The sequence below is a fragment of the Neovison vison genome, chromosome 1 (assembly GCF_020171115.1).
Source record: "Neovison vison isolate M4711 chromosome 1, ASM_NN_V1, whole genome shotgun sequence".
NCBI lineage: Eukaryota > Metazoa > Chordata > Mammalia > Carnivora > Mustelidae > Neogale > Neogale vison.
Window position 1 is genome coordinate 148,541,360 of NC_058091.1, and position 13,657 is coordinate 148,555,016.

Consider the following 13,657-nt stretch of genomic DNA (forward strand, 5'->3'; position numbering starts at 1 on the left):
GGTTTGAAGTGGCGGGGGGTGGGAGGTTGGGGTACCAGGTGGTGGGTATTATAGAGGGCACAGCTTGCATGGAGCACTGGGTGTGGTGAAAAAATAATGAATACTGTTTTTCTGAAAATAAATAAATTGGAAAAAAAAAAGAAGGCTGGGGTAGCAATTCTCATATCAGATAAATTAGACTTCAAACTAAAGACTGTAGTCAGAGATACAGAAGGACACTACATAATCCTTAAAGGGACTATCCACCAAGATGATCTAACAATTGTAAATATCTATGCTCCCAATATGGGAGCAGCCAATTACTTAAGAAAACTGTTAATCAAGATAAAAAGTCATATTGATATGAATACACTAATCGTAGGAGATCTTAACACGCCTCTTTCAGAATTAGACAGATCATCGAAGCAGAAAATCAATAAAGAAACAAGAGCATTGAATGACATATTGGACCAGATGGACCTCATAGATATATACAGAACATTCCACCCTAAAACAGTAGAATACTCATTCTTCTCAAGTGCACATGGAACCTTCTCCAGAATAGACCACATACTGGGTCACAAATCAGGACTCAACCGATACCAAAAGACTGAGATGATTCCCTGCATATTCTCAGATCACAATGCTTTGAAACTGGAGCTCAATCACAAGGAAAAGTTCCAAAGGAACTCAAACACCTGGAAGCTAAAGACCACTTTGCTTAAGAATGCTTGGATCAACCAGGAGATCAAAGAAGAACTGAAACAATTCATGGAAACCAATGAGAATGAAGACACTTCGGTCCAAAACCTATGGGATACAGCAAAGGCGGTCCTAAGGGGAAAATATATAGCCATCCAAGCCTTGCTCAAAAAAATTGAAAAATCAAGAACACACCAGCTGTCTCTACACCTTAAAGAACTGGAGGATCAACAACAAATCAAACCAACTCCACACATAAGAAGGGGAATCATCAAGATTAGAGCTGAGATCAATGAGGGAGAAACCAGAGATACAGTAGAAGGTATCAGTGAAACTAGAAGCTGGTTTTTTGAAAGAATCAATAAGATCGATAAGCCACTGGCTACACTAATCCAAAAGAAAAGAGAGAAATCCCAAATTCATAAAATTATGAATGAAAAGGGAGAGATCACAACTAACGCCAAGGAAGTAGAAACAATCATCAGAAGTTATTATGAACAGTTATATGCCAATAAGCTTAGCAACCTAGATGAAATGGATGCATTCCTGGAATAATATAAACTACCAACATTGAGCCAGGAAGAAATCGACAACCTGAATAGACAGATATCTAATAACGAGATTGAATCAGTGATCAAAAACCTCCCAAAAAACAAGAGCCCAGGACCTGACGGATTCCCTGGGGAATTCTACCAAACTTTCAAAGAAGAAATAACACCTACTCTCCTGAAGCTGTTTCAAAAAATTGAAGCAGAAGGAAAACTTCCAGACTCTTTCTATGAAGCCAGCATTACCCTGATCCCCAAACCAGGCAAGGACCCTACCACAAAGGAGAATTTCAGACCAATATCACTGATGAATATGGATGCTAAGATTCTCAACAAGATCCTAGCCAACAGGATCCAACAGCACATTAAAAAGATTATCCACCATGATCAGGTGGGATTCATCCCTGGGCTACAAGGATGGTTCAACATTCGTAAATCAATCAATGTGATACAACAAATTAATATGAGAAGAGAGAAGAACCACATGGTCCTCTCAATTGATGCAGAAAAAGCATTTGACAAACTCCAAAATCCGTTCCTGATTAAAACGCTTCAAAGTATAGGGATAGAGGGAACATTCCTGAACCTCATCAAATCTATCTATGAAAGACCCACAGCAAATATCATCCTCAATGGGAAAAAGCTTGCAGCCTTCCCATTGAGATCAGGAACAAGACAAGGATGCCCACTCTCACCACTCTTGTTCAACATAGTATTATAAGTCCTAGCAACAGCAATCAGACAACAGAGAGAAATAAAAGGTATCCAAATTGGTAATGAAGAAGTCAAACTCTCTCTCTTCGCAGATGACATGATTCTTTATATGGAAAACCCAAAAGACTCCACCCCCAAACTACTAGAACTCATACAGCAATTCAGCAGTGTGGCAGGATACAAAGTCAATGTGCAGAAATCAGTGGCTTTCTTATACACTAACAATGAAAATACAGAAAGGGAAATTAGAGAATCGATTCCATTTACTATAGCACCAAGAACCATAAGATACCTGGGAATAAACCTAACTAAAGAGGTAAAGAATCTGTACTTGAGGAACTACAGAACACTCATGAAAGAAATTGAAGAAGGCACAAATAGATGGAAGACCATTCCATGCTCTTGGATCGGAAGAATAAACATTGTTAAAATGTCTATACTGCCTAGAGCAATCTATACTTTTAATGCCATTCCGATCAAAATTCCACCGGCATTCTTCAAAGAGCTGGAGCAAATAATCCTAAAATTTGTATGGAATCAGAAGAGACCCCGAATCGCTAAGGAAATGTTGAAAAACAAAAATAAAGCTGGCGGCATTACCTTACCTGATTTCAAGCTTTATTACAAAGCTGTGATCACCAAGACAGCATGGTACTGGCATAAAAACAGACACATAGACCAGTGGAACAGAGTAGAGAGTCCAGATATGGACCCTCAACTCTATAGTCAATTAATCTTTGACAAAACAGGAAAAAATATACAGTGGCAAAAAGACAGTCTCTTCAATAAATAGTGCTGGGAAAACTGGACAGCTATATGTAGAAGAATGAAACTCGACCATTCTCTTACACTGTACACAAAGATAAACTCAAAATGGATAAAAGACCTCAACGTGAGACAGGAATCCATCAGAATCTTAGAGGAGAACATAGGCAGTAATCTCTTTGATATCAGCCACCGCAACTTCTTTCAAGATACGTCTCCAAAGGCAAAGGAAACAAAAGCGAAAATAAACTTCTGGGACTTCATCAAAATCAAAAGCTTCTGCACAGCAAAGGAAACAGTCAAAAAAACAAAGAGGCAACCCACGGAATGGGAGAAGATATTTGCAAATGACAGTACAGACAGAAGGTTGATATCCAGGATCTATAATGAACTCCTCAAACTCAACCCACATGAAACAGACAAACACATCAAAAAATGGGCAGAAGATATGAACAGACACTTCTCCAATCAAGACATACAAATGGCTATCAGACACATGAAAAAATGCTCATCATCACTAGCCCTCAGGGAGATTCAAATTAAAACCACATTGAGATATCACCTTACACCAGTTAGATAGGCCAAAATTAACAAAACCGGAAACAACATGTGTTGGAGAGGATGTGGAGAAAGGGGAACCCTCTTCCACTGTTGGTGGGAATGCAAGTTGGTGCAGCCTCTTTGGAGAACAGTGTGGAGATTCCTCAAGAAATTAAAAATAGAACTTCCCTATGACCCTGCAATTGCACTCCTGGGTATTTACCCCAAAGACACAGATGTCGTGAAAAGAAGAGCCATCTGTACCCCAATGTTTATAGCAGCAATGGCCACGGTCGCCAAACTATGGAAAGAACCAAGATGCCCTTCAATGGATGAATGGATAAGGAAGATGTGGTCCATATACACTATGGAGTATTATGCCTCCATCAGAAAGGATGAATCCCCAACTTTTGTAGCAACATGGACGGGACTGGAAGAGATTATGCTGAGTGAAATAAGTCAAGCAGAGAGAGTCAATTATCATATGGTTTCACTTATTTGTGGAGCATAACAAATAGCATGGAGGACAAGGGGCATTAAAGAGGAGTAGGGAATTTGGGTAAATTGGAAGGGGAGGTGAACCATGAGAGACTATGGACTCTGAAAAACAGTCTGAGGGGTTTGAAGTGGCGGGGGTGTGGGAGGTTGGGGTACCAGGTGGTGGATATTATAGAGGGCACAGCTTGCATGGAGCACTGGGTGTGGTGAAAAAATAATGAATAATGTTTTTCTGAAAATAAATAAATTGGAAAAAAAAAGAGAGAATGAGAAATAAAAAAAAAGAAAGTTTTTCTGCATAGATTTATATGCATGGCTGGTACTGATCACATCTTTATAGGAAATCAAAGGTGGTATAAAATAGTGTGAAATGCTACATTCTCAATTCAGATCTCATGAACATTTAATGGATATTGTAACAATTTCTCCCACACAACAATGTGTCTACGCCCCAAGACCAATTCAGCTTTGAGAAGTCTTAGAAGAATTAAAAATGTACTGTGTGCCTAACCGTTTCCATTTGATGGAGTTGGAATACTCATTGTCTTTTTTTTTCTTTTGTTGATTTCAAGTTTTCATTTAAATTCTAGTTAGTTAACATATATGGTAAATTTGGTTTCAGATTTAGAATTTAGTGATTCATCACCTACATATAACGCCCCATGCTCATCAAAATTCTTTCTTAATACCCATCACCCATCTAGCCCATCCCCCACCCACCTCTCTGCATCAGCCCTGAGTTTGTTCCTGGTCATTAAGAAACTCATATAGTTTGCTTCCCAAAATTCTTTTTCCTGTCCGCTATATTTGTCTGTTTCGTTTCCTAAGTTCTGTATATGAGTGAAATCATATGGTAGTTGTCTTTCTCTGACTGACTTATTTCACTTAGCATAATACCCTCTAGTTCCATCACATTGTTGCAAATGGCAAGATTTCTTTTTTGATGGTTGCATAATATTCCATTGTCTTCTTTATTATATACCACATCTTCTTTATCCATTCATCTGTCGATGGACATCTGGGCTTTTTCCATACTTTGGTTATTGTGGACACTGCTGCTATAAACATTGGGGTGCAGGTGCCCCTTCAGATCACTATATTTGTGTATTTGAAGTAAATACCCAGTAGTGCAATTGATGGGAGCTCTATTTTCAACGTTCTGAGGACCCTCCATACTGTTTTCCAGAGTGGCTGACCAGCTTGCATTCCCAACAAGGTAAGAGGGTTCCCTTTTCTCCACATCCCTGCCAACATCCTTGTGTTTCCTATGTTGTTCATGTTCGCCATTCTGACAGGTGTGAGGTGATATCTCATCATGGTATTGATTTGTGCTTCCCTGATGATGACTGAGCATCTTCTCATGTGTCAATCAGTCATTTGGATGTCTTTGGAGAAATATCTGTCCAATGTCTCCTGCCCTTTTCTAACTGGATTGTTTATTTTTGGGGTGCTGAGTTTGACAAGTTCTTTATAGATTTTGGATACTAATCCTCTATCACATATGTCATTTGCAAATGTCTTCTCCCATTCCATAGGTTGAATTTCTGTTTTGTTAAGAGTTTCCTTCCCTGTGCAGAGGCTTTCTATATTGATGAAGTCCCAATAGTTAATTTTTGCTTTTGTTCTCTTGCCCAAGGAGACACATCTGGTTGCTACAGCAGAGGTCAAAAAGCATGCTGCCTGGGATCTCCTCTAGGATTTTGATGTATTCCTGTCTCACATTTAGGTCTTTCTTTCATTTTGAGTTTATTTTTGTTTGTGGTATAAAAAATGATCCAGTTTCACTCTTCTGCATGTGGCTATTCAATTTTCCCAGCATCATTTGCTGAAGAGACTGTCTTTTTTCCACTGGATATTCTTTCCTGCTTTGTCAAAGACTAGGTGGCCATAGAGTTGATAATCCATTTCTGGGTTCTCTATTCTGTTCCATTGTTCTATGTGTCTGTTTTTGTGGCAGTACCATAATGTCTCCACAATTACAGTTTTGTAACACAGCTTGAAGTCCAGAATTCTGATGCTTCCCGCTTTGTTTTGTTTTGTTTTTCAACATTATTTTGGCTGTGTGGGTCTTTCTGGTGCAATACAAATTTTAGGATTGTTCCAGCTCTGTGAAAAGTGTTAATGGTATTTTGATAGGGAGTGCATTTAATGTATAGATTGTTTGGATAGTTTAAGCATTTTAACAATATAAATCTTTCAGTCCATGAGTATGGAAAGTAATCCCATTTGATCAATATCACTCAGCATCATGGGAATACATCTCAAAACCACAATGAGATACCACCTCACACTGGTCAGAATGGCTAAAATTAACAAGTCAGGAAACAACAGATATTGGCAAGGTTACAGAGAAAGGGGTACCCTCTACACTGTTGGTGGGAATGCAAACTGGTGCAGCCACTCTGGAAAACTCCTCAAAAGGTTGAAAAAAGAGTTACCCTACAACCTGGTAATTGCACTACTAGGTATTTATCCAGAGGATAGAAACATAATTATTTGAAAGGGCACCTGCACCCCAATGTTTATATCAGCAATGCCCACAATAGCCAAAATATAAAAAGAGCCCAGGTGTCCACTGACAAATGAATGGATAAAGACTATTTATATATATATATATATATATATATATATATATATATATATAATTTTAGCTTTAGCTATCTTTATCTAAATGAATATTACTCAGCTATCAAAAAGAATGAAATCTTGTCATTTACAATGACAAGATGGAACTAGAGGGTATTATGCTAAGCAAAATAAGTCAGAGAAAGTCTGATTTCACTCATATGTGGAATTTAAGAAATCAAACAGATGAACCTAGGGGAAAGGAAGTAAAAATAAATTAAGATGAAAATAGAGAGGAAGTCTAACCATAGGAAACAAACTGAGGGTTGCTGGAGGGGTGGTGAGTGGGAGAACTGGGTAAGTGGATGATGGACATTAAGGAAGGCATATGATGTAATCGGCACAAGATGTTATACACAACTGATGAATCACTGAATTCTACCTCTGAAACTAATAATAGAGTTTATGTTGACTAAATTTAATTTCGATAAATACTTTAAAAATGTTTAATGAACCTACATATTTACAGTACTTTAAGTGCCATTAATCTCTAACCAAAAGATATTTTGTACCTACAATTGATGCAAATACAGGGGACATTATGTATTTTTTCTTATATTAAGTAAAAATGATTTTTTGTGATAATGTGTAACTAAATTGGTATAGGCTATGCAATTTCAATGAGTACATAATTTCTTCAAATTATTACTCATAAAATCCAATGGCCTTTATTTTAAAACGTAATAGATCCTCCTCCCACACCACCAACTGTTTACTTTTTTGAAGATTTCCTTTAAAAATTGCTAAATGCTTGGTCCTAACAGGAAACATGTGCTAGCAGAGGATGGAACAGAAAGAATGGCAGTTCTTTCACGGAGTTTATCCTGCTGGGGTTCTCTGACAGGCCTTACCTGGAGCTAGTCCTCTTTGTGGTTCTTCTGATCTTCTATCGGTTCACTCTGCTGGGAAACACCACCATCATTGCCTTGGCCCACCTTGACCCACATCTTCAGACTCCCATGTACTTTTTCCTCTCCAACCTAAGCTTCCTGGACCTGTGTTACACGACCAGCACTGTCCCGCAGCTCCTGGTTCATCTCAGGAGAGCAGACAAGTCTATCTCGTTTGGTGGCTGTGTGGCTCAGCTCTTCATCTCGCTTGGGCTGGGATGCACGGAATGCATTCTGTTAGGCATCATGGTGTTTGACCGCTATGCAGCCATCTGCAAGCCCCTGCAGTACGCCGTGATCATGCACCCCCGTCTCTGTGCCCTCATGGCTTCTGCGTCATGGTTCTTTGGTTTTGGCAACTCCTTATTGCAGACAGTGCTCACATTCCTTTTACCACTTTGTGAGAGAAATAAAATAGACCACTTCCTTTGTGAGGTCCCCCCACTGCTCAAGCTTGCCTGTGTAGACACCACTGTGAATGAGTCTGAGCTCTTCTTTGTTGGTGTGGTCATTCTCCTCATACCTGTGACATTAATCACAGTCTCCTATGGTTGGATTGTCAGGGCGGTCTTAAGAATAAAGTCATCTGCAGAGCAGAGGAAAGCATTTGGCACATGTGGGTCCCACATCACAGTGGTCTCCCTGTTCTATGGCACGGCCATCTATGCTTACCTCCAGCCCAGCAACAACTACTCCCAGGATCAGGGCAAGTTTGTTTCTCTGTTCTACACCATCGTCACCCCCACAGTCAACCCTGTCGTATATACACTGAGGAACAAGGATGTGACAGGAGCAATGAAGAAGGTGCTTTGCAGGGGACAGGACTCCAGATGACAGGGCGGGGAAGACCCTTTGATGGAAGATTTTGACTGTCAGAGATTTTAAGAGGATTGTGTTCTCCCCATGTCATCCAAAATTTTCCTGTAACATCTCTGAAGGGAATTTTCTTACCTGATGCTTTAATGCAAGTGGGTGCTCAAAATCCAAGTTCATGGGTTCATGAAGCCTTCAGAGATTCTCCTAGAGCATCTGCATCATATTTCATTTTAAGAAACTTCAGACGTTTTTCATATTCCCCCCTCATTTGGGAACACTCTTTCATTCCTTTGTGCAAGAAGACACACACATATCATAAAGTCATAGGGAAAATAATAATACAAATGACTAAAAGATGATAAGAAATACTAATACTAATAAGTGATATGCCTCCAACACTAGAGAATTGCTAGAGAATTCTCCAATTGCTAGAGAAATGCTAGCATTTTTTCCTAGCAAACCATTGGAGGCATATCACTTTTTTTTGCATTGTGACCATGGCTCTATTACGAGGTCCACTGGCTGACTGTATCACAGCTTTTTCATAGAAGTAGTTGGGCAACTCTGGGAAAAACAGACTTTCAGCTCAGATAAAAGCCTATTAACATCAGTCCTGATAAATCCACTCAGATATCGGGCCCTAGTGTGACAACACCAGTGCGACAGTGATTTTAGGTAACCTTCCTGTCCCGGACATTGAAGACCTGATGCAGAGCTGCCAGTGACAGTGGGAGCATCGATGGCCACAAGCAGGTGGTGCTGACAAGCGAGTTTGGGCATAGCCAGACGAGCACCAACGTGAGGCCTACAAGTTGTTGTTTGTGTCCGTGGGCCAGCCTGTTCGTTACAAATGACTCTTTTTTTTTTAATTGTTTAATTCAATTTTTTTACTGTTTTTTTTTAAATTTATTTCTTTTTTTTCAATTTATTTATTTTCAGAAAAACAGTATTCATTATATTTTCACCACACCCAGTGCTCGTGAGCACAGTATCATGAACAGAACATGACCAAAGCCCTGCTTTAGATTCTCTTTTACCTACAATAACGCAGCAAAAGTTCCATAGGGTAAAAGACATTAGACCCTCTCTTCATACTATTTTGTAAATTCTTCAATCCAGGCATCAACTGATCAATGCTTTTATATTTCACATCCACCAAAAGCCCCATATATTTCAATACTATAAAAATATAGGAAGTGCCCTCTATTTCACAAGAAATGCCATATCTGTGGAGCTTACTTAGATTCACCACGAGGAAATGTAAAGAATAAATACAATGTATATTAGTTATTAAACATCTCCATACGTCCCTACTTTACAAATAGCCATCTCATGATGAACTGTCACACAATTCTGAATTAGGAGTAATAAAAATAAACATCCCCAAACAACTGAATCTGACACTGTTGCCCTTCGATCTTAACTCCAGCTCAGTTTGCACGTAAATGTGTTTTGGGGTATGGATCTGGGTTTCTGTATATATGTGTTGTCACAAATAGTGTATTTTCCCATGGAGGCTGGAGCTTTGACAATGCCATCTTCACAGAAATGTTTCTGGTTTTGGAAGGTTTTCCCAATGCGTTAACCCAGTGTTGGTAAATGTGTTTGTGTCTTGGACTGGACACATATGCATAAGAACTTTACTGTTCCCTCTCCTGACAGCTAACCGGCATCCCTAGGGCCTTGAACCCTGAGCTGGTCATGCTCATGACAAGTTATCTTGCTGTAGAGACAGCATGTGGAGGCTGGAAATGACAGCCAGGGGAGGTCATGCACATGGTCAGGTTCTCTTTGTATTGCTAATAGCAATATTCCCACTTGAAATCAAGACCTGAGATATATCTTTTTTAAAAAATTTATCTTATTTTTTCAGTGTTCCAAGATTCATTGTTTATGGACCACAGCCATTGCTTCATTCAATACATGCCCTCCTTAATACCCATGACCATGCTCACCAACCCTCCCCCCAAAACCCTCAGTTTGTTTCTCAGATTCCACAGTCTCTCATGGTTTTTCTCCCCCTCCAATTCCTCCAACTCACTTCTCTCCTTCTCCCAATATCCTCTGTGTTATTCCTTATGCTCCATAAGTAAGTGAAAACCATAAGACAATTGACTCTCTCTGCTTGGCTTATTTTACTCAGCATAATATCCTCCAGTCACATCCATGTTGATACAAAAGTTAGTGGAATACAAGGTGGTATGAACACTTTGGAAAATCTTAAGGAATCTCCATAAGAAAGATTCCTTAAGAAATTAAAAACAGAGCTATCCTATGACCCTGCAATTGCACTATGGGGTATTTACCCCAAAGATGCAGATGGACTGAAAAGAAGGGTCATCTGTATAAAGCAGCAATGGCCACAGTCGTCAAACTGTGGAAAGAGCCAAGATGCCCTTCAACAGATGAATGGGCAAAGAAGATATGGTCCATTTATACAATGGAGTTCTATGATTCCATCAGAAATGATGAAGACCTGGGATCTATGTTGACACCATAGTGATGCTTCATGTATGCCAGTAAAAAAATAACTTTTTATTACTGTTTATCCCTGATGGTGACAAATTTCCTGCTCTCCATTAGGTTTCAACCACATCCTGACAGTTATACCCAAATGGTTACTTTAAATCCCTCAAATCAAAGATGACAGAGGAGTAAGGGACCCATTTCAGCTGGTCCCTGAATTTAGCTGAATATCTACCAAACCATTCTGAACACCCACGTAATCAGCCTGAAATGTAAGAATATATATTTGGATCTCTAGAAAAGTGACTTCTTTTTGCAATGGAGGACATGCAGAGTTGTGAATCCTCGGGGAAATATCAGAAGATAAACAGAAGGGGGAGGGAGCCTCCAGAAGCTGACTCCTGGAAAGGATATAGCACCAGAGTGCAAAAGCAGAACCTTGGAAATCTGCTCTAGGGAACAACATCCCTCTCTGAAAGGGGTTCTGGAGATGAAAAGGCAGAATTCTAGGTAGAGCATTATGGTCTCAGGATATGAGGAGTCACAGAGTTAAAGGGGTGATTGAGAAGCCTCAGAACCAAAGGTGCTTCCCAGAGTAGCAGAATGCCTTAACAGTGGAGCCAGGATGCAGGTTCTGGTCAGCATCGCCAGGAAGGGTCTCAGCTCAGATCGCCATAAACTGCAAGTCAGGCCAGTTGAGAATCTCTTCTCTTGGGCAGCCTGAAATACCAGGAGCCTGTGCAGGGACTGGACAAAAACTCACAGAGTGGTGGTGGCTGGGAAAGGGCTTTAGAGCAGTGCCCAGCTAGAATCCAGGAGCTGCAGGTGTGCATGCAGGAGCCCACAGCTGCTCGAAGATTTAGAAGCATAAAAGGCAGGGACACTCCCAGGCCCCTGGTTCAACCTGAGAGAGTTACTGTGGGCATGCACAGTGGTAGGTTGTAGCTTTCTGTGGCACATATAGAAATGGAGACTGTTTGTATTGGAGGGTTTAGTGAAGAGAGCAGACTGTGATTTCTCTTCTATCCACCAGAGGTTGGGTGCAGCCATTTTTGCTCTAACCCTTGGAAGAGGCATGGAAAGCCACCAGAGGACAAAAGCCACACATAAGACCTGTTTCCACTGAGCCCATTCATCTCCCCTCGCCACTCCAACAGGGCCAGGGCAATTCCCCCCAACGAGGGTTGCCTGAGAAACAGCAGAGCAGGCCGCTATCCCAGAAGACATGCTGGAAGAACAAGGGCATGACAACCCTATGGGCCCCATAAGACTATAAAATTCTAATGCCAGAGAAAAATAGTATATTGAGATCCAGCTGAGCTGCAGACATTGCCTCCAGGCTTTTTTTTTTGTTTTTTTTCCAGACACAGCTCTCTTTTTCTTTCTTTCTTATTCTTTTTTTAATGCTTTTTCTCTGTTTTTCTTTTACCTTTTTCTCATTTCAACTAGATGTTTATTATATAAACTTATATTTCATAGTAGCTCTTTAACTTGTGCTTTTTCATACCTATATTTCTTTACAGATATATGCTTTATTGTAGTCCTTTTTTCCCTATCCAGTTTTACACACACACACACACACGTTTTACTTTCCTTGTAGTTTTGGGAAGTCGTGTCCTCTAAAAAACAGACCAAAATACACCCAGAGACAACTGAAATATGCTGCTTTGTCCACACTGAAAGATTATAGCCTACCTTCCCCTCACCTCTCCTTTAAATTTTTTTTTTAATTTTATGAATTTTATTATGTATTTCCTTTTGGCTTTGTTTTTGTTGGTGGTTTCCAACCACTCTGGATTTTCCTAGGGTGAGTCTTGCTTAGGTCCTGGTTGATATTTTGGACTCTGATCATTCAACCAACGATCCCTTGAGAGAATGACTAGGAGTTGGAACTCTCAACAAAGAAAAGAAACAGAGACAATGTCATCTGCCACAGAACTAATGGATATGGATATAAGCAAAATGTTAGAGATAGAACTCTGGAGAGCAAGCATGACATCAACAGCTAGACTTGAAAGAAGCATTAGTGACAATATAGAATTTCTAAGGTTAGAAATGAGATCTAATCAGGCCAAACTTAAAAATGCTATGAATGTGTTGCAGTCTAAACTGGATACTCTAACAGCCAGAGTAAATGAGGCAGAAAAAAAATTAGTGATCTAGAAGACAAGCTGATAGAAGAAAGTGGAAGAAAACAGAGACAAGCTTTTAGTAACACATGAGAAAAGGATTGTAGAGGTTAATGGTGCCATGAAAAGTTCCAATGTCAGAAATATTGGGATCCCTAAGGGGGTGGAGAGAGAGAGAGAGAAAGAGGGTGCTATAAGGTATATTTGAGCAAATCATAGCTGAAAACTTCCCTATTCTGGGGGAGGAAAAAAAGCACTTGAGTCCAAGAGGCTGAGAGAACCTCTCCCAAAATCAATGAATATAGCTCAACACCTGAACGTATAATAGTGAGGCTTGAAAATTGTACAACCAAGGAAAAAATCCTGAGAACACCTAGGGAAAAGGGTCCCTACAGGGAGTAACATCAAAAGAACATTAGATCTATCCACAGACACCTGGTGAGTCAGAAAGTGTTGGCAAGATATATTCAGGGTACTAAATGAAATGAATATGCAACTAAGAATACTTTTTTTGGGGGGGGGTTCTTTTTTTTTTCCAATTTATTTATTTTCAGAAAAACAGTATTCATTATTTTTTCACCACACCCAGTGCTCCATGCAAGCTGTGCCCTCTATAATACCCACAACCTGGTACCCCAACCTCCCACCCCCCCCGCCACTTCAAACCCCTCAGATTGTTTTTCAGAGTCCATAGTCTCTCATGGTTCATCTCCCCTTCCAATTTACCCAAAAGCACATACCCTCCCCAATGTCCATAACCCTACCCCTCTTCTCCCAACACCCCTCCCCCCAGCAACCCACAGTTTGTTTCGTGAGATTAAGAGTCTCTTATGGTTTGTCTCCCTCCCTATCCCATCTTGTTTCATGTATTCTTCTCCTACCCACTTAAGCCCCCATGTTGCATCACCACTTCCTCATATCAGGGAGATCATATGATATTTGTCTTTCTCCGCTTGACTTATTTCGCTAAGCATGATACGCTCTA

At 40.1% G+C, this 13,657-nt stretch overlaps 1 protein-coding gene across 2 annotated transcripts; it reads left to right on the plus strand.

The window, feature by feature from the left end:
• Positions 1 to 4,882: 4,882 nt before the first annotated feature.
• Positions 4,883 to 8,095, plus strand: LOC122900320 (putative olfactory receptor 2B8). Of its 2 annotated transcripts, XM_044238908.1 has the most exons (2): positions 4,883 to 4,902; positions 7,177 to 8,095. In XM_044238908.1, exons 1-2 carry the CDS (start codon positions 4,883 to 4,885, stop codon positions 8,093 to 8,095), a joined length of 939 nt encoding a protein of 312 aa, XP_044094843.1. The 2 variants fall into 2 exon arrangements, with proteins under 2 accessions (XP_044094843.1, XP_044094851.1); XM_044238916.1 differs by lacking the exon at positions 4,883 to 4,902 and having other exon boundaries at positions 7,166 to 8,095.
• Positions 8,096 to 13,657: the final 5,562 nt, after the last annotated feature.

Excerpts from the sequence above, each read along its gene's own strand:
- LOC122900320 (XM_044238908.1), top strand. The coding sequence starts at position 4,883 with ATGGGAGCTCTATTTTCAAC. Across the intron at positions 4,903-7,176 it reads ATGGGAGCTCTATTTTCAAC|TTCTTTCACGGAGTTTATCC; the intron begins GTTCTGAGGACC and ends AAAGAATGGCAG.